General features: G+C 40.8%; 1 protein-coding gene across 1 annotated transcript; it reads right to left on the reverse strand.

Annotated features, from left to right (window-relative positions):
• Positions 1–92: 92 nt before the first annotated feature.
• Positions 93–22,544, reverse strand: nat8l (N-acetyltransferase 8-like). Its single transcript, XM_054753100.1, has 3 exons — positions 22,109–22,544; positions 21,228–21,392; positions 93–5,708 (listed from the first exon to the last, which is right to left on the reverse strand). The coding sequence occupies exons 1-3, from the start codon at positions 22,401–22,403 to the stop codon at positions 5,341–5,343; spliced, it is 828 nt and encodes a 275-aa protein (XP_054609075.1). The 5' UTR covers positions 22,404–22,544; the 3' UTR covers positions 93–5,340.
• Positions 22,545–22,885: the final 341 nt, after the last annotated feature.

The raw sequence follows: 22,885 nt of genomic DNA on the forward strand, positions 1-22,885 counted from the left end.
GCTGCCATGGCAACCGGAGATGTGTGAGTACCACCCCACCTCACCACATTCATTTTGATGGTTAAAAAAAATCACTTTAACAGTGCAACATATGAAATCTTAATGCATGGTCATTTTTAATCGATACAATATATGTACATCCACGTTCATCATAATGCAGGGAATCCAATCTTTACATCCATACTGTTCCATTTGTTGTTATAAAAAGGGTGGCCTCATAATCCCATAATGTAATTCCCAGTGTAGTGGTACAGCATTAAGGGAACTGGTTCAATGCAGCCACTGAGGTTGAAGCAGACTGGCTTAAGCAGCAACATATTCACTCATAAAGACCCTCTGTCAAGTACCATTAGATGTTACTTGACCTCCTCACCACTCCCATCCCAAACTGCCTTTTTATTTGAGCTATGCTTTGTATTTTAGCCCGCGCATCCCCTTTTCTCACAAGTCCTATTAGTCAGTGGGTCCCAGGTGCTATTTACTCCCTGCCTGCAGTGGCAATGGGCCTCTTTTTCCCCTCAAATTCCACCCTGTTCCAGAAGTGCTCTGCCTCCCCTTTCAGCTCTCCTAACCCCCAATTACAAAGTTCCCTCAGTTGCAATTTAAAAGCCCAGCCTTCCATGCATCAGCTAGTCCCTCTGTCCATTCCCCAGTCACGGCCATCTATTTGACCTGTCTGCCTCCCAACAGTGTGGCTGCAGATCAGTTCCCCGCTGTGTGTGTGTGTAGGTGTGTGTGTGTGTGTGTGTGCGTGCGTGTGTTTCCTGGCAACAAGACAGCAGTCATGACATGACAGAGAGAGCCTCATGGTGTCGCAGCATCTCGCTGGCTTGACTTTCACGGCTGGTGTGGGATGGAAGCAAGCAGTGCTGCCTTTTGACTGTGTTAACTTTTACATCTCCAGAGTTCAAGCAGACAAGGAAGGATGGGCGTAGACCCCTGGGTCAAGATGATGTATAGCCCAGTCCCTAAAAGTGGCTGGAAGTCATTATTATGGGATTGTTGTGAGGTAATACAGATTAAAACACCCGCATTACTGGAGAATTAGTGCCCTACATATCTTTAAAATATAATTTTTGTCTCTTTTACATTTACAGCTTCAGTTATAAAGTGAGTAAAAACGAGCCCCCGGATGCTATTTACAAGAAAATGTACAACTTTACAGTTACTAACTTACAGATTCAAAACACAACTTTGAATCTTACTTGTAAGAAAAGTCAACAATGTTGAGAGTTGCAATTTTTTGGCTGCAGAGGGTTTGTTTTATCCCCGAATAGTGTGAACAAAGGAGAAGTTAAATAAAAGCCTTGTAAAATGACTTTCCACTTGCAGGGTGCAGCGACATCGCCTTTTCCTTGTCTGCTTGGACAACCATCCTCAATAAATCCACCATTTCCTATTGACATCTGTACAAATATGCAGAGGTACATCTGTGTATACTCCAACATAAAGGTAAAAAAAAAGAAAAATACAAAAGAGAATACAATCAAAACACCCCTTCAGTCTCAAGCATGAGTGGTAATGTATAAGGGCTATAACATCATTGCAGCATTTCACATTTATGATAAAATCCGTTGTTTTGTAGCTTTGCCTACTTCTTTGTGTTTATTGCTTGACTGAATGGCACATGGGCACAATTTTCTTCCCCCAAATAATAACAAATACCACTGTTATGAAGACAATATGGCCACACAAGGAATAAAAATGTTACTGTCACATTTGGCATTGGATTTCCAACCCCTAAAAAAATAGCTATTGGTCAGTATGAATTAAACATGATGCAATGACTGTGTCTTGCATGGATGCTGATGACAGAAACTTCCATATCCATATTCCTCACAGCAAACAAAAAAAAAGCCAAATCCAACAGACCTGTACTGTAAGACAAGACACAGTTGTGCTACAAGTGCTGAAGGGTTCTTGGCACCTGTGGCCTCAGTCCAGAGTGAGTCCGCTTTTGTACTGGCCACAGTGAAGAGGCATTCTCACCAGAGGTAGAGAGAGAGAGAGGGGAGTCCATGTCATCCTTGTTGCAGCATATCCGGCCCCACCTCCCACCCCAACCGCTAATGTGCCACATTCCACCCCTGGCTCCTCACCCTCTTCAGAAGGTGGAACATTCCACGTCGCAGCCTTCTACTGATTTAAATGATGGCAAATACTAACACATATTTACAGTCATACATGATGTAAAACATCTAGTGTTGTATGTTAGTCACTTATTAACCATCCTTTCCGCTGTCCATCCTTAAAGTCAAACATTTAAAATTAAATCATTTTCATGCTTTTCATTCACCTTAGAAAATTAGTAAACTGGTACATGTTAAACACAGGAAGTAAACAACTATCAGTAGCTGCTGAAAAAAAGAGAAAGGATAGGATTTTAGCCATGTTGAATTGTGCAAGTGTAAACATGTGATGTGCTGCTATGTAAATTGTTTTGCATGTAGGAAATAAACCAATCCATTACCAAGTAAATGCAAAAAAAAAAAGCATAATATCTCAAGTTTACATTCATGCCTTTGGGTGACATCATTAGTGTAACAACACACAGCATCTGTACATTTCATAATGACATACTGACCTTTTATTGATTTTTTTTATATAACTGATTGTGGCCATGGTTGAGGATTTCCTTATTTTAAACTTTAAGGAGTTTGTGCCATTTAGTGGGTTTTCCAGCAAGTAAATGAGGCCTCTCCATCAGGGGAGGGCTCTCGATGCAGCATACCTTGTCAAAGCAATAGTAAAGCACTCAAGCAAACTGCATCACAAAAATGAGATTGTATATCAGCAGAACCTTTTATACATATCATTATGAACTGGTTTTTGGGGGCGTGGGACTTGACCTAGCATTCACGTAGAATAGTAAATAGACACACAAAAATCATAGTTAATGCACAGTTCAAAAATTTCCCTTAAGCTACTTGAGGCCATCCAGTCCATGTGTTATTTGAACCCCAGTGTTTGATTTCAGTGCACAAGGCATTCTGCATGTTCTGTTCAGAATTAATTTTTAAATGTCACCATGCAAGAACTGATATAGACAGTAGTATCGCAAATGTCTCAGCGTATTCTGTACAATCCACCGCCTCTTGTTCTTGACATTCATACTGTGTGATGATGCTCAGTGTTAAGTGAGATATAGTGTAGGGAAGTCTCAGACACATTCCAAAATGGGATGCTTTGCCCCAGACAAAGCTGAATCCAAACCTCTGTCTCGTGTTTTTTGATGCTCCTCATACATTCTGCTTTGTACAACATCATGGGGTTTTAAAGACAAGGGATGCATCTGCTGCTCACTCACAAAGTCAAGAGTCCGTATAGAGTATACATTATGTATTTGTATTTAGTATATGTTTAGGCATTTAGCTGGGTTTCATCTTAGGGCTTTAGGTGCTGTGACCTGTGCAAGTCTAAACATGCGAGTGTCCATGCAAACCGCCCCACTTGGCCTAATTTAGAAACATTCTGTTTGTGCTGACGTCTGCTTCTGCATGGTAGTCACAAAATGGCTACCAGCAACATAATGTCATTATCCAGTAGTAAACCTGTTCAGCATTATCCGCCTGCAACAACTACTCTCTAATAATTGGCGGCCTCTTGAAAGATTTACAAGCTCTGACTCTGTATACATCATTTGGCACCCTCAACCTGCTCGCCCAGCATTTAAGAATCAAATAAATCAGAATTACAAGTCAGCGGATGCCATGTGCTCTGAGTACTTTTAAAAAGACATTTTTCATGCAAATGTTTCACATTATCATTTCAAATCTAAAAAAAGTAGCACAATACTTTTTAATTATATACATATATATTTATATATATAGCATATATAAATATATATTAATAGATTTTTTTTTTCCTACAATTTTCCAGGGCAGGCGCTGCACACACTGCGTACAGAGGCATGCCACATTGCATTGCTTTTTGCATTCTGCAGTTGCTTGGCTGGCAGGCAAGATGTCATCCAGGCAACATTGCTTTTGGTGAGTGTGTCCTTTCTTTTGTACACACACGCACACACACACACACACATATATATATATATATATATATATATATATATATATATATATATATATATACACACACATATATATATATATACTGTATATATATATACACATATACATATATATATATATGTATGTATATCCAGTAAGAAATCCAGGCAGTAGGATGACCTGGAGGCAGAACATCACACTGCCCAGATGACATCTGAGGATTTGAGGGGGAGTCTACTAAGGTTCTAGGGGGGCCCAACAAGCTTTAATAATAAAAGCAGTGCAGCAAGGCGTTGTATCTCATGCAGAGATGGTGGGAAATGGGTGGGGCCAGAGACAGGGGAGGTCAAAGGTTAGTGGTGAGAGGGGGTAGGGTCTCGGCCCAGGGTTGCAGACAGATTTGTAAATGGGAGGAAGGGAGAGGTCATTTTTATGATGTTTGTAAGCATTTTATTATTTTCTCCAAAGGTACACAATTTAGGTTGGTAATGAACACTGCTGGCTTTTTTGTGCTGAAGTTTTGTAGATATTGCTCGTTGTCACGTCTTTACTACCCCACATCACTGTGGTTTAAGACCGCGGCTGCTTTGTCATCTGGCAGATAATTGCATATTACAAATGTAGGTTAAGTAAAGTAAATAATGCTGTGTCGTTCTATAATACTTGGCTCATTATTTTAATGAATATTACATTGTATATTAGGGCAGCTCAAGAGACCAAAACCAGAATGGAGCGAGGGAGAGGAAAGATGCACACACACATGATGCTCATCCTTCTATCTGTCTCTCTCACCATGATGGTAACATGCTTTGCTGTGCTTCAATATGGCATCTAAAGCCAAATTACTTTATTTGTGGACAATGTACACACTCAAGGAAGTCACACCGCACCCCCTTCCCTTTCTATGCTGGGTCCAAACCTATGTGATGCATATTGCAGGGGACCAATCAGGGTAGTGTGGGGTGTGTGTGTGTTTGGGGGCGGGGGGTTCGCCAGGGAATAATGAAGAATGGGGATATTGATCATATATTGATATCCACAACTACTGCCGATTTTCCTCATTAGGGAAGGAGGGGAAAGGTGGTAAGGATACCAAAACAAATTGATAATAATGAAAATGGAGGAAATTAAAAAAAGATGTCAAACAATACTATAAAGACAACATAAGTATTATAGATGTTAGTGACTGTAAAATTGAAAAGTTAAGTGATTATGTCTAATAAAATCAAGAAAAGCTGTCAGAAGAGAGGAAGGGCTCTCGGGTGTTGGGGGGGGGGAATCGACGCTCTCTCTCTCTCTGTCCCTCTCTTCCTCCATCTCTCCGTGTCACCTCTCACTCCTCACGGAGCTGCAGGCGGTACCGGCTGTATCGGATCTGGAAGAAGAGCCTCTCCAGCATGGAGCGGCTCATGCCAGGAAGCCTGTAGTCCTCGCTCTGGCCCGTTCGGCAGAAGCCAAGCGACTCGTACAGCTTATGGGCGGCCATCTTTACTGCCGTGGTGCCCAGGACGACGGCGGCGTAGTTGTTGCGCACCGCAAACTCCAAAACGCGCCGGCCCAGGGCCTTGGCGATGCCTTTTCCCCGGTAGCGAGAATCCACGGACATGCGTCGCAGCTCCACCATGTTGTCATCTTCGCGGCCCTGTGCCGCCACGATGCCCACAACGTGTCCATCCAGCACTGCTACCCAAAAACAAGAGCCTGGGAAGGGATGGAACACATTGAGTTAGTTTAGTACAGTGTTACAAATCACATACTGTACTGTAGTTAGTTGCAGCGATTGTGTGTCAATTACTACAATGACACTTTGCACAATGCATTGCATTTGTTTGTTACAGCAAAGACGACTGTATTCCATCACGCATGCACTGGTGAAACAAACTGAGTACTGACACAAGATTAAATCAAGTCAGATGTAAATGTCAGCAGACAACGCTCCTCCACCAGAGGAAAGAAACGCAAAGACAAATAACATAACACTGCTTTCTAAGTCAAACAAACATCCAGCCTGAGTGCGTGCTGTGTTCAGCTGCGCAAACCGTAATCTGTCAAGGAAAATTACCCCTTCTAACATCCCCTGTTTTTATTACGTAACCTTCTGTATCAGATGTATCCATGGCATATCCATCCAGTGGTTACATGGTATTATGCGCAAATGCCATCTGTTTGTAACTGACCAAATCATTTCATGAGTCCATGACTGGCAGATGTTTGCAAAAAAAAAGTAGCTTAATGAAGCTTGAATCCTTATTAACATTAACTTCCCTTGTTGCTCCCTCTTCTCAAAAAGTGACTTTTTAATGATGTTCTAACAGCAATAGTAGTCCTTTGACTTTCATGACCACCAAAGGTGACACTAATGCTCCACTTGTGAGAGAAGACACACTCAAACGCTCACTTTTGACTGTCCGTCAGGGAGCTCCAGACGTGGCAGCTGTAAGTTTTGGGCATTTAGTTTTTCTTCAGAAAATACCAACAAATAACCTAAGAGCATGCCCTAAGAGGCAGGGAGTACTTTCAACGTTAATGTAGACCTGCCAACATGTAGGTGTGTAAAGATGGTCTGTCTCTCTTCCATTGTTAATTCCCTTTTTTCTTGCCATTTTTGTAGCAACATATCACTTTCTCCATTAGTGTTCAACTGATTTTCACAAGGATGTAGTACCACATTGTGTTACAAACACTGTTTTTATGCAGACAGAGGAGGTTGTAAGTATCCAAGAACTTGGAACACTTTTAGGAATTAGTTGTACCAACTGCTAAGGCTTGATCAACCTCCATTGCTGCAGAACAGCTTCAAATTGTTGACCCATTTTGTGGTCCCTGAAACAGGCCTTTTTGTATAATTCTGAAATCCACATTATTTTTCAGTTTTGGGTTAGCTTAACTTTTTTTTAACCTCTGGCACTTCACCACTTACCTTTGTACCATTTCAAGCTATCAATTGGACTTAAACGACTTCAATTTCAATAAATAACAGGAAAAATTTGGGTGTTCTAAAACTTTTGACCGGTAGGGTGTGTGTGAGTAGGTGTGTGTGTGTGTGTGTGTGTGTGTGTGTGTGTATGTATATATATATATATATATATATATATATATATATATATATATATATATATATATATATATATATATATATTATACACACATATATACACACACATATATATATTCTGTATATATATATACTGTATATACTGTATATACTGTATATATACTGTATATGTATGTAATTATTACAGTAACATTACTGATGCCTACTGACCAGTGTAGAATACTACATATCATTTACAGTGTCTTTGAATACCTCTTCTGAATGTCTCACGTATTTCTGGACATTTAGCCATTTTTATGCTTGAAAATACTTAATTTAGGAATGTAAAATTTGCTTCAATAATATATATTTTTTGGACAATTAATAGGCCGTATTCAACAACAAAACAGCATGATTAATTAATATATTTTTGAAAAACTGTGAGAGTGACAGCTTCACTTCATGGGATATATATATACACACACACACACACACACACTGAGGATGCTCCAATCAGGGATTTATGCTGCCGATTCCAATACCAATCATCCATGCGAGAGATTGGCCAATCACGTACCGATGCCGTTCACATGGATTAAGTGTAAATTTATAATGAGTGCTATTGGCCAGGGTCGCTGAATAGGGGAGAAAGTTAGGACAATTCCAAGGGCCCCAGACTGCCAGGGGCCCCAAAAAGTTGGTAATTATTGAAAAGGGGAAAAGGGGAGGGGGCCCAAAACATATATCACTTGTGAAATGATGCCTTCTTTAAGGAGACACTCGATGTGAGAGTACATTGTCTGGTGAAATATTTCCTCCCAGCAGTGGCACCTAGTGCATTTTGTACCTGGGCCTTCAGTGGGGGCTTAAACGACCCAATCCACCCCTAAATAGCATTACTATCGCGTCACAGTTATACAAACAATCAATAATATACCAAAACGCAATATGGCAATGCGTTGCATGACAGAATTGGGGGTGAATACCATCTATTCGCTTATCCTCATTAGGTATGCTGGAGCATAGAGCTGACTTCGGAGGATAGGCGGGCTACAACCTGGACTGGTCACCAGCCAATCACAGGGCACATATAGACAAACAACCATTCACACTCACATTCATACCTATGGACAATATAGAGTTGCCAGTTAACCTAACATGCATGTTTTTGGAATGTGGGAGGAAACTGCAGTACCAACATGCTAACCACTAGGCCACCATGCGGCCCGGGGTGAATACCATTATTACTAAAACAAGAAACCCTGTATCTTTGAATGCATCATCTCTAAACAACTCTAATTACAAACATCTATACTACAACATCAAATGAAGCAGTTAAATAGTCAATATCTGTTTAATAACATGACAAAAACATAAAAATTTAACAAAATGCATCACACTAACCACACACTCATAAGCACTGGTCTGGAAGACTTCCAGTGGAAGTACGAACAAACCGTTACCCTGGCTGACTATATTATATATTTATAAACTCACTTATTTGTTCATACTGTATACTGTAACACACACAAAGCGATAAACAACTGCATGCTGTCTCTTTTCTTTACGTGGGAACTTTATGTGTTCTTCTGATGATGCATTCAAGTGCACTGATAACTTTGAGCGTTACGGAATAGGCTTTCAGACATGAACCATTCGGAGGACGGAAAAATGCTGATGACACTGTAGGCTGGCTAGCTAGCTGGCATTGTGAAGTGAATATGAAATCTGATCAATCAAATCTAATTTAGGAAACAGTCCCATTGCTAATAGTGTGTATGAGCCTTGGGCCGGCACTCCTGATTCTGAAGGCCATGGGCAGATAACGTACATTCATATGGCAACACATAGAAGCTGAACGCTGATTGGACAAAGAAAACTAACACACACATACAGTACATGTACTGGAAACAATGCAGCTTAAAGACACGCTATAAAATGAAGATAATGAACCATTGGAAATAAATTAATATAATTCCATGGAACAAAAACTAGAATTTAACTTGTAAATGTAGGTCAGTGTTTCTGATAGTGTTTAGTCCAGCAGAGACGGCTTTGCTGGCCCTGACTGCATACCACTGCCTTCCAGGTAACAATAGCGAGGTACCAAGTAAGGGACCACTGTCTTCCACTGCTCATAAGGCTGGTCATCTAGTCTGATGAATTCAATTATATTTTGGGTTATTTACAGCCTTTCTGCGATTGGCTGGCGACCAGTCCGGGTTGCACCTAGCCTCTCGCCCAAAGTCAGCTGGGATAGGGTCCAGCATACACCCACGACCCTAATGAGGACAAGCAGCATAGAAAATGGATGGATGGATGCTTAGCCTTCTTCTGTCACACACATGTGGGCGAGTGTTGCCCAGTGTTGGCTGTGACCCCTCGCCCCCTTGATCGTTGGTCGCTCGCTCGCCTGATCTAGTGTGCACGTGGTACCGTCTGCAGTGTGCATGTGAGTGGCAACATAGGTTGAGACGTGTGTTGTACCTATATTCATATTAGATGCTGCTGTACGAAAACCACTGAACAAAATAAAGGTCTCAAAAAAGTAGCTTACACTGCTATCACAGGTGCTGTGAAATAAGTTTGGGACTCTAGACACACTCGCTTCCATTGCTTACTTGGCGCTTTATGTCTTAAGCTCCAAATTACGTCTCCTAAAGCTGTATGGAGCTCCTATTGCTGTCATTCATACATTTTTCTCTATAATTTTTCATTTGTCTATTTTAGATGAGTGCAGAGTTTAAGACATTATTCACTAAAATCCTACTGGAGTCATTTCTAGAAGGACTTGGTGCCACAATACGTGGCCTTTTGGAGCGCTACAAAGCTGGGGTTGCAAGGAGGTGGTTAAGCCTGGCATCAACATCTTCAAAAAGAGGTAAAGATTCTTTTAAAAAAACTAAATCAAATTTCCTATCTGTATGCACCAAAATTTGATGATTTTAGAGAACTTTACTGCATGTACTTACTGTTGGCTTTTTGAGTAAAACAAAAGAACAGCTACCTTTTTTGGTCTTTCGCACTACGTGGCCGAGGATTTGTCTGCCATAAGGATGTGTGATGTAAAGCACTGTATATAATATATACTGTATAACAGCAATTGATTATTAAATTAATCATCTGCTTTGATGATCAATCAGTTTCACTGTTATAAATATACATTTATATACAAATACATTTTATAAACCAAATCTGTGACCATTAATTTTATGATAATGTTTTATCTTATACATTGCTGTATGTCGTTATTATGTTTTATTGTTTTATTTTATTGTCATACTGTCAGTTTGGTGTTTTCCCACACCACATGAAGTATACTTTTGAATTGTTGCAAAGGGTGATCATGGGCATTGAACCAGACCAATGCTCTGCACGAATATATGGACTCAAACATAAACTCCTGAGATGCTGCCTGTAACCTGAAGGCCCACCACAACTGTTTAAAGATGGTTTGGTACCAGTTGTCCACTTGTTATTTCAATCAAATCTACATTTACTATACTTACTATACTACTATACTTGTTATTTCAATCAAATCTACATTCACTATACGTTTGGGACTGCCCGGTGTGTCCAGCATCCTCTCCCACCATCTGATCCAACTCATCACCAGATGATGATCAGTAGACAGCTCAGCCCCTCTGCTCACCCGTGTGTCCAAAACATGCGGATGCAGGTCTGCTGATACGGCTACAATCATAGACAACATCAGGTTGCCGTCTCTCCCCTGCAGCAACTCCAGAGTAGAACATGGTCCAGCCCCTCTTGAGGAGTTTGGTTCCAGAGCTCAAACTGTGGGTCGAGGTTAGTCCAACTATGTCTAGTTGGAATATCTCAACCTCTTGTACAAACTCAGGCTCCTCTCCAGCAGAAAAATTACGTTCCATGTCGCAAAAAACAGATTTGTCCACCGAAGACCAGATCGCGCAGGTGCCCGCCCTCGACCATCACCCAACACGCAATGCATGGGCTGGACCCGGCCGGGCCCCATGGGTGAAGGTCTGACCAGCTTCAGAAACCATTGGAATAATTATGGTAGTTGAATATTTACAATCATTTGAAAATAGCATTGCGTATCCGGTTACAGCTTCAATGTTGAAGTTTTTGAAATAATAATTTGGAAACGTCTACTATTAAAAGGCTTAAAGTAAAACTGCACTTTTTGGAATTTTGCCCATCATCAACAATCCTTATGTGATCCTCTCTTTTCTGGAACACAACTATTCCGCCAACAAAGCCTGCTATTAAAGGACCTCCAAAAACCTCCAACAAGGTTTTATGGGTTTATATACATGCTGTGACCATGCAGTTATAGGTACATTTATTATAACGTGTAATACTTACAGTATTGCCGTACTTTGGTCATTTTAAGCATTACCGGAACATCCTTCCTGGGAACATTGATTTCACATAAAAACATTCAAATGAACGCTACACCTGACATTAACTTTTCCAAATTCAAAAATAAAAACATAGCAGCAGCTCCAGTATGTAGCGTTAGCTTTCGGTAGTGCCTTGATGCATTATGAGTGCAGCGCTGACGTTCTCAGAGCAAATGTGTGTTGAAGCTAGTCACTAGTCGGCTAGTAGCTAGCCGGTGTGGTGTGGCGAGGTGTCACTACGCCAGTAACGTAGTTTGATGTAACAATGCTAATAATAAGAATAACAATGTTGCTGCCGCTTGGTTAATATGCAGGTCACATTATGTACATGGAACGTTGTTAGCGGTTTTTGGAGTTTTTTTCAGAAGGCTTTATAGTCAAAATAGGTGTGTCCCATTACGTGGATTCTTAGCTGTCTCTTTTTATCTCTTTTTTATATCTTCAGAACACACAGAAAAGAGAAAGATTTGACCACCCTTGTTTCTTCAGTTTATTGATCCATTTTAATGCCCGGTACAACTAAAGGTGCATTTGTTTGGACAAATATAATGATGATAACAAATATAGCTCATAAGAGTTTAATGTGGATGATGGGCCAAATTCCAAAAAAGTGCAGTTTGCCCACTCCTACACTAAGGGGATGCGTGGAGCCTGTGTGTGAGTGTGTGTGTGTGTGTTTGCGTGCGTGCATGCGTGTGTGTGTGTGTTTGTGTGTGTGTGTGTGTGTTTGTGTGTGTAAAACAGCGTTACACAAATCCCTTAGCGAGTCTTATGGTCTTATCAAACTATTATCTTCCCCATGTTGCAGTTTTCACAAGCACAAAGGAATGATGCTGCAATGTTTGTTTTGCAGGAATAGGAGGGGATGAGGCGGGCTATAATGCCCTTCTGACCATCTGTCTGACTGGAGCCAGTGCCAGGAATGAGGACAGCGCATTAAAAGCATGCACGCCAAGCAGGTACACGCCTTTTCAGCCACACTTGTTACATCCACACATCCTTCAGCACTTAAACTGAAGGGCATCAAGGCTTCCTGACATCCCAGCTTCGAGAAATCTGTTGCACAGTAGCGGAGTTGTTTTACTCACTGGTTGTTATTATGCGCTCACACACCCAATAACTTCAGTGCAACTGAATCTTGTTTAACGGATTGATTTCTGCATGTTAAATTATATATATTTTTTTTATTTTTTATATGATTTGCGTATTTAAATCTTGAAAAGATCTATTATGGCTGCCACAGCCTACATCCTGAGTGAGCGAAGCACATAGAAGAAGTGAGGAGAGAGGAGGGGATACGGTGAGTGCTGATGATCTCCAAGCAAAGGTGAGGGAAGACAGGAAGAATGTACTGTATCCATCTATCCGTTGATTACTGCTTTGCAACCTCTAGTTTACCACTGTGTAACACTAAAAACAGTTACCGGTATATGGTGTCTACTTTTCCCCATCAGATATCCAGGTATGCCCTCCTCCTTCTCAGGTCAAAGTGCATGCTGGAAATATGAATTCGCTTGCTCAGCAGTGTTGGGAGTAACGGTGTTAAAAATAACATCTGTTACTGTTTTCCAGTAACAGGTAATCTAATTAATTACTATTTTAAACGCTGTTACCAGTGTGAAATGTGGTGTGTTATTTTGCACTCATATTGAACAGTAGTTAACCACTGCCGGCTCACTCTTAGAGATGTAATTTTCGAGTCGAGTCGTTTGAATGCCTCTTTAAAGTGAAAGATGAGAAACGATTGGCAGATTTAAGAATATAAAATATTAGTTCTCGTCGTTCACTTAAAAGATCCGTTCAAAAGACTTGACTCGTTTGTGAGCATCACATCTGTATGAGCGAGCGGCGGATAGCAGCTGTTTGATATCTTCTGCTGGATACAATAAAACTGTTTTTCAGAGTTAAGAATATAAGATATCGGTCATCATTGTACACTTGAAAGAGCTTGACTTGACTTATTTGTGGAGCCGTGGAGCGGGAGTTAAAACGTCGTTTTCAGGATGTCTGCACAAATTACTCCAACGTCACTGATGTAAAAGGCAACATGTGAGGTGTACATTATGTCCCAAAGCAAAGTGTTTGTCTGCGTCCGTTGTGAGTAACTCTAATCTCATGAAAAACCTCTCACTGACACTACACAGCTAAATCAAAATTAATTCATATACTGTATTTGAGGGCTTGTATTTTTTAAAGTAAGAGCGAGCTGTTCTCCCGATTGATGAAGCTCCGCATCATGCACTCGCCCATTAGCTTGCATTATCTTTACAGCCTCCCCCGCCCATCAACACACCTATGGTTTGTTTGTATGGAAAGCGCATGCCCCACATTTTGCACACACACTACACTTTACTGTGTGCACATACCACTGTTCACGAGCGAAGCCGACCCTGCCTCTCGGCCGGGGTCGAAGGTCATTACTGGGTGGAGGTGGTGGGGGCAACAATGTGTCTCTGCAGTGTTACACCAAGAAAGTACTTGTAATTGATCGTGTGGGTCAGAAGTTTACATACACTCATCATGGGCTTGAATGTAATATCAATTTTGGGCCAAGTTTTAACCGATTTTAACGATATAATGTACATCTTTAGTTATTTTTAAAATGTGTTTTTTAAATTTATTGTACATTTTTGCTAATATACACAAGGCCAAAAATATATATATACAGGCTCAATTACAGTATATACATGCGGTGAGGTTCATGACTGGTGAGGCACTGACTCCTTTGGAGTGTTTTATGTTAACACAGGTTGCTCATTAAGAGGATAAGAAGAAAAAGAAGAGAATAACTCACTTTGGTTAAAAATATGTTTTCAAATTCTTTTCAAATATCTTCAACACGGCTTCACTCTATCATGGTTTTTCCAAATATATGAATTAGTAAATCAGCGCTGTTTTGCTGGGGTTATTTTGTCTAAATTAAGCATTTCAATCATAAAAATGGCTAAATTAAGTAAAATATAAATATTGGCATTCAGAAAATGCATTCAAAGATGATATGGAGTATTTCATACTGCTCACCAGGTGTCAGTAATGTTACTGTAATGGCCGGTGAGACACAAGCACCAGACTTGACCACCAGAACAACAGGCTTTTATGGCAAATTTGAATTATCTCACAACAGGCACGATAATCCATAATAAATATACAGGCTACTGTTGCGGCCGAAATCTAGGCCAAGCTGAAACTCAGCTCTGAGCTCCCGACATCACTTCCTGTCCGTCCTCCACAGAGAGACATTTACAGCATTTATGTCTTAAATAGCTTAGTTACTCTTATTATGTCTACTATATTGGGTAATATGAGTGCAAAGGTGACTATAAGAGTTTTATTTCATGTCTGCAGGGCTCTATATAATAATATTAAATGCGGGATTGAGAAGGTCGTAAACAGCTTTTCTATGCTCTAACTATAAAAATATTCAATTTATAAATAAGAAATCTTACTTGGCGGAAATTCACGTATTCACTTTTCAAGTCTGGAAGCAATTGACCGTGATAAACAATTGATTACTGTAAAAAACACTGGCTTTTTCTCTCTATGGAAGTACAGCAGTGACAAGCACCTTCCAGGTCACACACACCCCGACCCCTTCCGAATGAAGTACCTCCTGTCTGACATTTGTGTGTTTTATTGTCTGATTAGCAAAAATAATGTTGTCACACTTACATTGAAGACGTTACACGGGCTGTAAAAAGTCATGGTGTATAATAGATGTTTCTGCAATATTATATTATTGGTGAAGTACTGACAAACAGAAACTGGCTAGTGCCCATTCTCCAACTCAGTGTGCACTCAACCGGGTGGCAGTGCTTGTGCACTAAGCCTAGAAGAGACACTTGCTGCAGCTTCATCTTGGGTTTCTGTAGTAATTCATCAGGAAATGTTTAAATTCAGCGATTTTTACTTAAGAAAATGTTATAAACAATTGGAATCATACAGAAAATGCATTTAGAATACAGTTCAATGGACAAATAGTAATATTTATTTGATGTTATCATCAATCTTTTTTTTTTCATCATAGCTCTGTCTCACCTTCCTCCCCTTACTGCGCATAAAGCTTATAATAAGTGGTGCTGAAAGTTCCAGAGTGTCTTTTAACTTGACAAAGCCAAGCCTTCTCTTACTGTAGTGATCATGACTGACTGATGTTTGACAGAATATTGTTTGACCAATACTCAATAATTTAATACGACGTTCATGTCATTGATGGGTGTATGGGCCATTCCATGTCAAATCAACCAATGGATGCAACCACACCCCCTCAGATTTTGCTCTTATTCACATAAAATTGTTTCTGTACCCTGCAAACCAAGAATCAAAAATATAGATTTTTTTAAACTCAAATTATTAAGGGAGTAATTTAACGATTGAAGATTTCACCTTTCCGTTAGTGCGGGCACGCCCATTTATCTTTAAATATAATCCTTATTTTCTCCCAGACTATTAGTGCTGGGTTAACCAAACTTTGTTTCATACAGAATTCAAATCTGCAGTTCCCAGTATTATCAATACTTACAAAGTTATAAAAGATTTTCAAAATTTTGGGGGGTCATTTTTAGTTCCCAAAATCTCAGGTCCCCCTGAACCGATTTTTTTCAAGATTTACATACTATGTTCTTTGGTGCCTATAGGATTTAATTTAAAAAATCAGGAGGGTGCTTTTTTTTATTGCATAGAAAAAACACAAAATGTGTTAGTACTGTATGTACTCCATTTATTGTACCCTGACAACATCACTGAAATTATGTAACACTCAAATAAACTGTTCAATTTCCCTCATTTTGCAGCTTCAATTCAAACTTTAGCCTTGATTTGGATAGAAGCATAACACTATGACGACATTGACAATTCCCTTGCAACACCAGGGTCCTCAATTGTTGATGAAGATGGTTCAGGTTCAGATAATGACACTGGAAGTGGCTCTCGGTCTTCCCCAGTCTTCCCCAATGAGTTAGGGCATGACACTGTGGGATAGTTTTTGGCTTCTGGCTTCACATGACTCGGTTTGCTGACACGTTGTTGGTCAAGGTAAAAAAAAAAAAGAAGAGTCTAACAAACAGGGCAGAAGATGAACAGTTCAGTTAATGGTGAAATTGAGAAATCATCCTTATTTCAACAGTATTTTCATGAAGTACTCATGTGCAGCCTGATGGCCAAGGGGACCACAAGTGCATTGCTGATTTTTTTGGAGGAAAACGTTAATTTCCATTCTTGTTTTGGGAGAAAATTCCAGAAAACATGCTTAAAAACGAGGGTTACATTCAATTTAGGTTTGAAAAGTGGGGAGAGGGGAGGGGGACAGCAAGAAAATGCAGTGTGTTGAAGTGTAAAATATCATTAAAGAATCCATCTTGTCCATTGGTTCAATTAAAAAGTTTTCTTAGTCAGTATGTTATATTGCCTGACCATTATTTGTTCTGACAAGTTATGAACAAGATAATAGAATTCAAGTTTACTTAAAGAACTTACCCCTGGCAGGTTTCCGGTAACTGGAAAAAGGATCACAGCATTGTCTCTGGTCATCTTCATATCTTTGTAAATAAAGCTCGTGGTGATGATAACACACTGTTACATCTGGATTGGAAGTTAGGTCAGCTGCAGATACTCGTCCAGACCAACAAGTCTACATCTCCTTTGGACAAATTTGAAATAACATGTAATCCATTTTTGTGTACAAAACGTGTCTTATGACGAGTTAATCCTAATTTTGTGCCTGCTGTGCAGGAGAGAGTATCTTCTGCATGATTGACCGTATGTCAGGGGTGCCCATTATGTAGATAGCGAGCTACCGGTAGATCGTCAGGTAGTTTTGGTCGATCGTGTAAACGTCACTTTCTAGATGTCCTATGACATCAGTCGGCTGACATGAAGCTCCCCTCCTGATTCGCTCTTGCTCCCCTGCGGTGTTTCGAGCTACACATGGAGATGCAGCTTTCATCCATATCTACCATATCTATCTGCCATATCTACTGATTACGGATAAACTAACTCAGCGGTACGATGCTTATATCTATAACAAAAGTTATCTGTTCTCTTGTAGTGGCTTTTTTATGTCGAAAAAAGTGCATTATTTGATGGCTTTGCTTCACGTCATGAACTCCACTACACAAATCAGTGTTTTCTACACGTCCGCTTCTTAAACTATTATTTCATAATGAAATGGAAAATCTGCCCATTGCTGAAACCATTTTTATATGTTGCCTTGACTTCGGCTGCATTGTCTTTTGCATAATAATTTTCAATTCTTCCATCCATCCATCTATGCCGCTTATCCTCACTAGGGTTACGGGTATGCTGGAGCCTACCCCAGCTGACTTCAGGCGAGAGGCAGGGCACGTATAAACAAACAACCATTCACACTCACATTCATACAATTTAGAGTTGCCAGTTTTTGGAATGTGGGAGGAAACCGGAGTACCCGGAGAAACCACACAAGGGGGAGAACATGCAAACTCCAACGGAGATTCGAATCCAGATCTTCCCGATCTCCTGACTGTGTGGCCAACATGCTAACCACTAGGCCACCATGCGGCCCATTTTCAATTCTTGTGTGTGGGTAATGTTTGATAGAAAATGCTAACTGGTTGTAATACATGAACTGTGTCTCCTTATGAACGTTACATAGCTGACATATTACCAGTACACAACTATGTACACAACTATTGAGGAATTATGTGTAATTATCTTTATTACCATATTGAATAAAATTATGACATCAACTACTTTGATTACCTGTAAACTTTTAAACTTTAAAGTAGGAGGTAGATTTTTAGGACTTGGTCATTTTAAAAGTAGCTCGCAGACTGAAAAGGTGTGAGCACCCCTGCTCTACGTAATCTCTGGACTGCTCATCTCATTTTATAGGGTTTAAAGCAACACCAAATGCTTTGATTAATTCCTCAGTCTGGTACATTTTCAAAGTTAAGACAGCATGCACTATAAAAAAGGTGTCAAAACACTGGCAACATGAAGTTATTAAGCTGTGATCAACACACCCCGGGCAAATATTTGCTAACATTTCTTTTTGTGCCGCTGAACATTGCATTGTACCCACGACACCAACTTGTCTGTCAGCTCTGTCTGTTTCAAAGCTGAAGACCTTTTGAACAAGATGATGTTGACATTTCTTTTTTGGATTTTAATGGTAAATCGCTTGGCACCAAAAGGCCAAACATACCAAGTGATTAGTTTAATATTAGTTTATGTCTTCTTAAATATGGTAGTCAAACATCTGGCATAATTTATTGAATGCCAGGTCAAATGCCACATGATTAGTGCAATAATATGTGGCATCCACACCTGCAGAGTCACTCAAAGTGATTTTACACCCCCAAAACATATTTACAATGTACTGTATATTTATACATTGGGAGCGCAACAATATTTGCATATAAATCTGATCAATGATCAGGATCAGAAGAACTAATCACAAGATAAACAGATGATTGAAGCATGAACATCATGTACACCTAGGCATGAAGTGGGGGCAATGTGGAGGACGCAACGGCCAGGTGCTCATCTGTTTTGTCATTTTTCTCTGCAATAAGGGAAAACACCCTCCTAATTTTTTGATATTACATCCTAGAGGTACCAAAGAACATAACATGCAAATCTTGAAAAAATCGGTTCAGGGACACCTGAGGTTTTGGGTGCCAAAAATGACCCCCTGGAAATTCCAAAAATCTTGAATAACTTTGTAAGTACTGAGAATATTGAAAAGCTGACTGCAGATTTGGTTAACCTAGTACCAATAGTTTGGGAGAAAACAAGGATTATATTTAAAGATAAATGGGCGTGGCCGCACGGTTTCCAGTGCCAACACAAAGTCTTCAATCCTTAATTACTCATTACTTAATAATTGGAGTTGTGAAAAAAATATTTTGGATTCTTGGTTTGTATGGTATAAAGACTATTTTATACTGTAATAACAAAATGTGAGGGAGTGTGGGAGGCAAGTGTCCCCTCCATTGGTTGAAATGACATGGAATGACCCGTATGTAAACTTCTGTATGTGATGAACAGGGCTAATAGTGTTACATTAAGTGCAGTTGTTTCGTATTGATTGAAGTAAGCAGCACTTCTCAACTGAGATCAATGCATTATTAATAACTGGTTCCACTTTCTTCGGATGATTAAAAGCAGAGTTCAAACACCTGATAGCTTTGCTTTTGGATAAGTAAAGCAACATTACGTGTGGATTTAAAGCTTTGGAGTCATGAAGATGATACACAGGTTTGTTAGAAGGATAATAGCATCCTCTGTTGTTGCCATGGCAATCCCGAAACCTCTCTAGTAATATTGTTGGACCATCGTGGACACCTCTCATTATATTAGCGTCATTTTCCACTTTTTCTTTGCTTTTTTTCAGATTTTAAAAGGCTCTTGCATCAAAGGGGAGCAATATATACAGTAGATACTGTACATAACATTTAGCCCATGTTGCTAATTAAGCTCTTTTTATTTATTTGAAACATGCCTTCCCCAGATTTTCCAACCATTTATTTGGCTCACAGCTAAATTAAGCTCAGCAAGTAGGAAAAGAAGCTCCTCAGTAACACACGGGTCTTTGAATGACTACTCATTAAACAAAGTGAGCATGTATCACTAGCAGCCATTAGAGTCTTAGCTCATTCTATTACATCCGCCTTCTATGCACTAAGAAGCTCACCGAGCAATGAGGAGGATTTGAGATGTCTGTTCTTATTATTCCTGTCCTTCATTGGCAATTATTGATCGGCTCATTGATCTATGATTGCTCTCATGACGGGGTGAAGAAAGTCGATGCGATTGGAGCCAGCTGGTCTTGCATTTCATCAGACTTTTGGCCCCAGTGGTAAGTAGAAGACATATCCAACCAACAATGTAAAGTAATGTAATGTCCAGAAAACTTTCTATCACAAAGAGTCCAAAGCCACTTTTAAGACAATAGCTTCTTTAGCACAGTAATAAATAACCCCGCAGCTCTGATGAACAGATCCTAAACACCCCCATGTGATGCAGTCTCATGATTCCGGCATAATGTGTAGCATGTAATACAAGCATGTATATAACCCTTCTACTCCTGAATCGCTGCACACAAAAGCGTGACAATGTCAAAACAAGGGGCCCCCCCACCCCCACCTCCATTGTGTTAATAAGTAAAGGCAATGGCCAAAAAAAGACCCTTTAATCACAAGGAATCCTCACTAGATTACTAAATTATATGTACTAACTAAATCAATACCATCAGTGGCGTGTTCAGGTGCTTGCGCACCCCCTTCAGGCCCCACCCCTTCAATTCAGTTTACATTGTCCGAGAGCGGTGGTGCCTGAACACCCCCTACACCACCCTGCCGCCCACTAAACCATGACGGTCCTGCAGCAATAATGGGAGTGCTCGTTTGCGATTGTGCATGTCGTGGATTACTCAGCCTGTGGCCACAGGAAGACACAAAGACTAGCTTAACTATAGCACCTGCTTTAGTTGGGATAAATGATGATTTTTTTTGTCGGCAATCTCACAAGAATTTGCTAGAGGAAATGCAGCAAAGCAGTTTCCTCCTCCTTGGAGGATCAGTGGTGATACAGACCCTCCTCCCACCAGGCCTTCAAGTGGGGGGAAGGGGAAAAATGCTGGGAGGAGTGGGGGCATATTTGAGCATTCACTTCCGCTTTTCAACTTGCACGTGTGTTGGTTTTTTTTTCCCCTTGTGCTTTCCTCCTAAAGCCTTTCAAGCCACACTGGTGGCAGAGAATCCTTTGCCTGCCTACCCACGAAACTACAGTATATCTCACGACTCATGCAAGTCAGTGGCTTACCTGTGGGTTTCATGTAATAGGCTTCAATGTCGGCCATGTCCGTGTGCAAGGCGTGATCCAGATAGCTGTGGATGACTTTCCTGCTGTAATAGTAGCGAGCGCCCATGAGAATCAGCGGCACGCAGCAGGTCAGTGTGAAGGATTTGGTCATGGAAAAGCACATTACTAGAGAGAAATGGGAGTGACAAACAAAGGAAACCTGTCAGAAGAGAGAATCACGTGTTTGATTTTTGCCAGTAAATACACAGGACAGCAATCATCATTGTTTTTGTTGTATTTTTAGAGACATTAGGAAGGGGTGTCCAAAGTGCACTCCAGGGGCCATTTTTTTAGGTTTTTATTGACCCGTGGCACATTGTAAAACTTTTATTCGCCTTTTTGCACCATTTTAAAAAATATGTGTAGAAATATTAAAGTATCCCCCTGTAATCCTTTGATTTTTTATTATGTGGCCCATAATGGAAAAAGTTTGGACACCCCTGACATCAGGTTTTCTGTAGGTTCTGTTGGAGTAGTTACAAAAATGTGACCCTAGGGGCGCATAGGCATACACAAGAATGGGTCATGCTGCATTTTCTGCAAATTCAGTTTCTGTTTATGTATTTTTTTTTAATATTGCCAATGTGCAGATTGGAGATTGGGAGGATTTACTGACCAAAAAAGCCAAACCAGATGACAGCTTTGTCCACATTCACTTATTCATTGCTCCATGTTTGCGCATGCGTCTGTCCATGCCTTTTGTTGCATGCCGGTGTTTCAACACACCGTCAAACCTTTTAGATATTGTCTGAAAATGTGGTGGAGTCATCTCTGCATTCATAGTTGAATTGGTAGTTTGAATCCTGCGCACGTAAAAATGCGTCAACAAGGCGCCGGCTTACCTGTGAGAAGAGCGTACAAAAACTGGGTTCGGCTTTGCTGCCTGAGCCCCCTAAACGCCGTGTTCGGTATCCTCTCCATGATGCCCTCGTAAAAGATGCGGCGCACCTCCTCCTGGTCGCCGCGCTCGAACTCGCGGATGAAGACCGCGTCTCGCCTCGCATCCTTGGCCTCGCCCGGGCCGGACGGAGAGGCGCTCCACATCATGGGTGGCTCCTTTTTACTCCCAGGTATAGCATCGTGTTCGTCCGCTACTATTTTAGTCTCGCAAACCATTTTGGGAGACGAACAATGCATGCAAAACAACCAACCAGGTACGCTTTGTACACTGTGAATGTGAGGATGGCGTTCCTGCTTAAAATAAAGATGGATGGGGAGAAGACTGAGGAGGAGGAAGAGGAAGGAATGGGGGGGGGGCTCTGCTGCAACCCTGAGCGATTCTGGCGACCGAGGCAGGCCGGCTCACCACCAGCTGTATTTATAGGCGGGGCAGGGCGTGTGGATGGAGGTCCTGGGTGGGGGGATTCTGTGATTGGTGCTGCCGTGAGATGCTGATGGACTGAAGAGGAGGACGAGGAAAAAGAGGAGAGACACGCTTTTTATTGTATCTGAACCAGCGGATTTGGGTCGATATGAAGAAGGGGAGGGGCCTTAGCTGCTCCATGCTGATGCGTCAAACATAGAGGATGCTACTTTTTAGACACGCTCCTGGACGTCTCTATTTCAACACTAATGAGCTTTGTTGGCCCCTCAGGTGCTTCCTGCACTGCAGTGCACTG

The sequence above is a fragment of the Dunckerocampus dactyliophorus genome, chromosome 15 (assembly GCF_027744805.1).
Source record: "Dunckerocampus dactyliophorus isolate RoL2022-P2 chromosome 15, RoL_Ddac_1.1, whole genome shotgun sequence".
In the NCBI taxonomy this organism is placed as follows: domain Eukaryota; kingdom Metazoa; phylum Chordata; class Actinopteri; order Syngnathiformes; family Syngnathidae; genus Dunckerocampus; species Dunckerocampus dactyliophorus.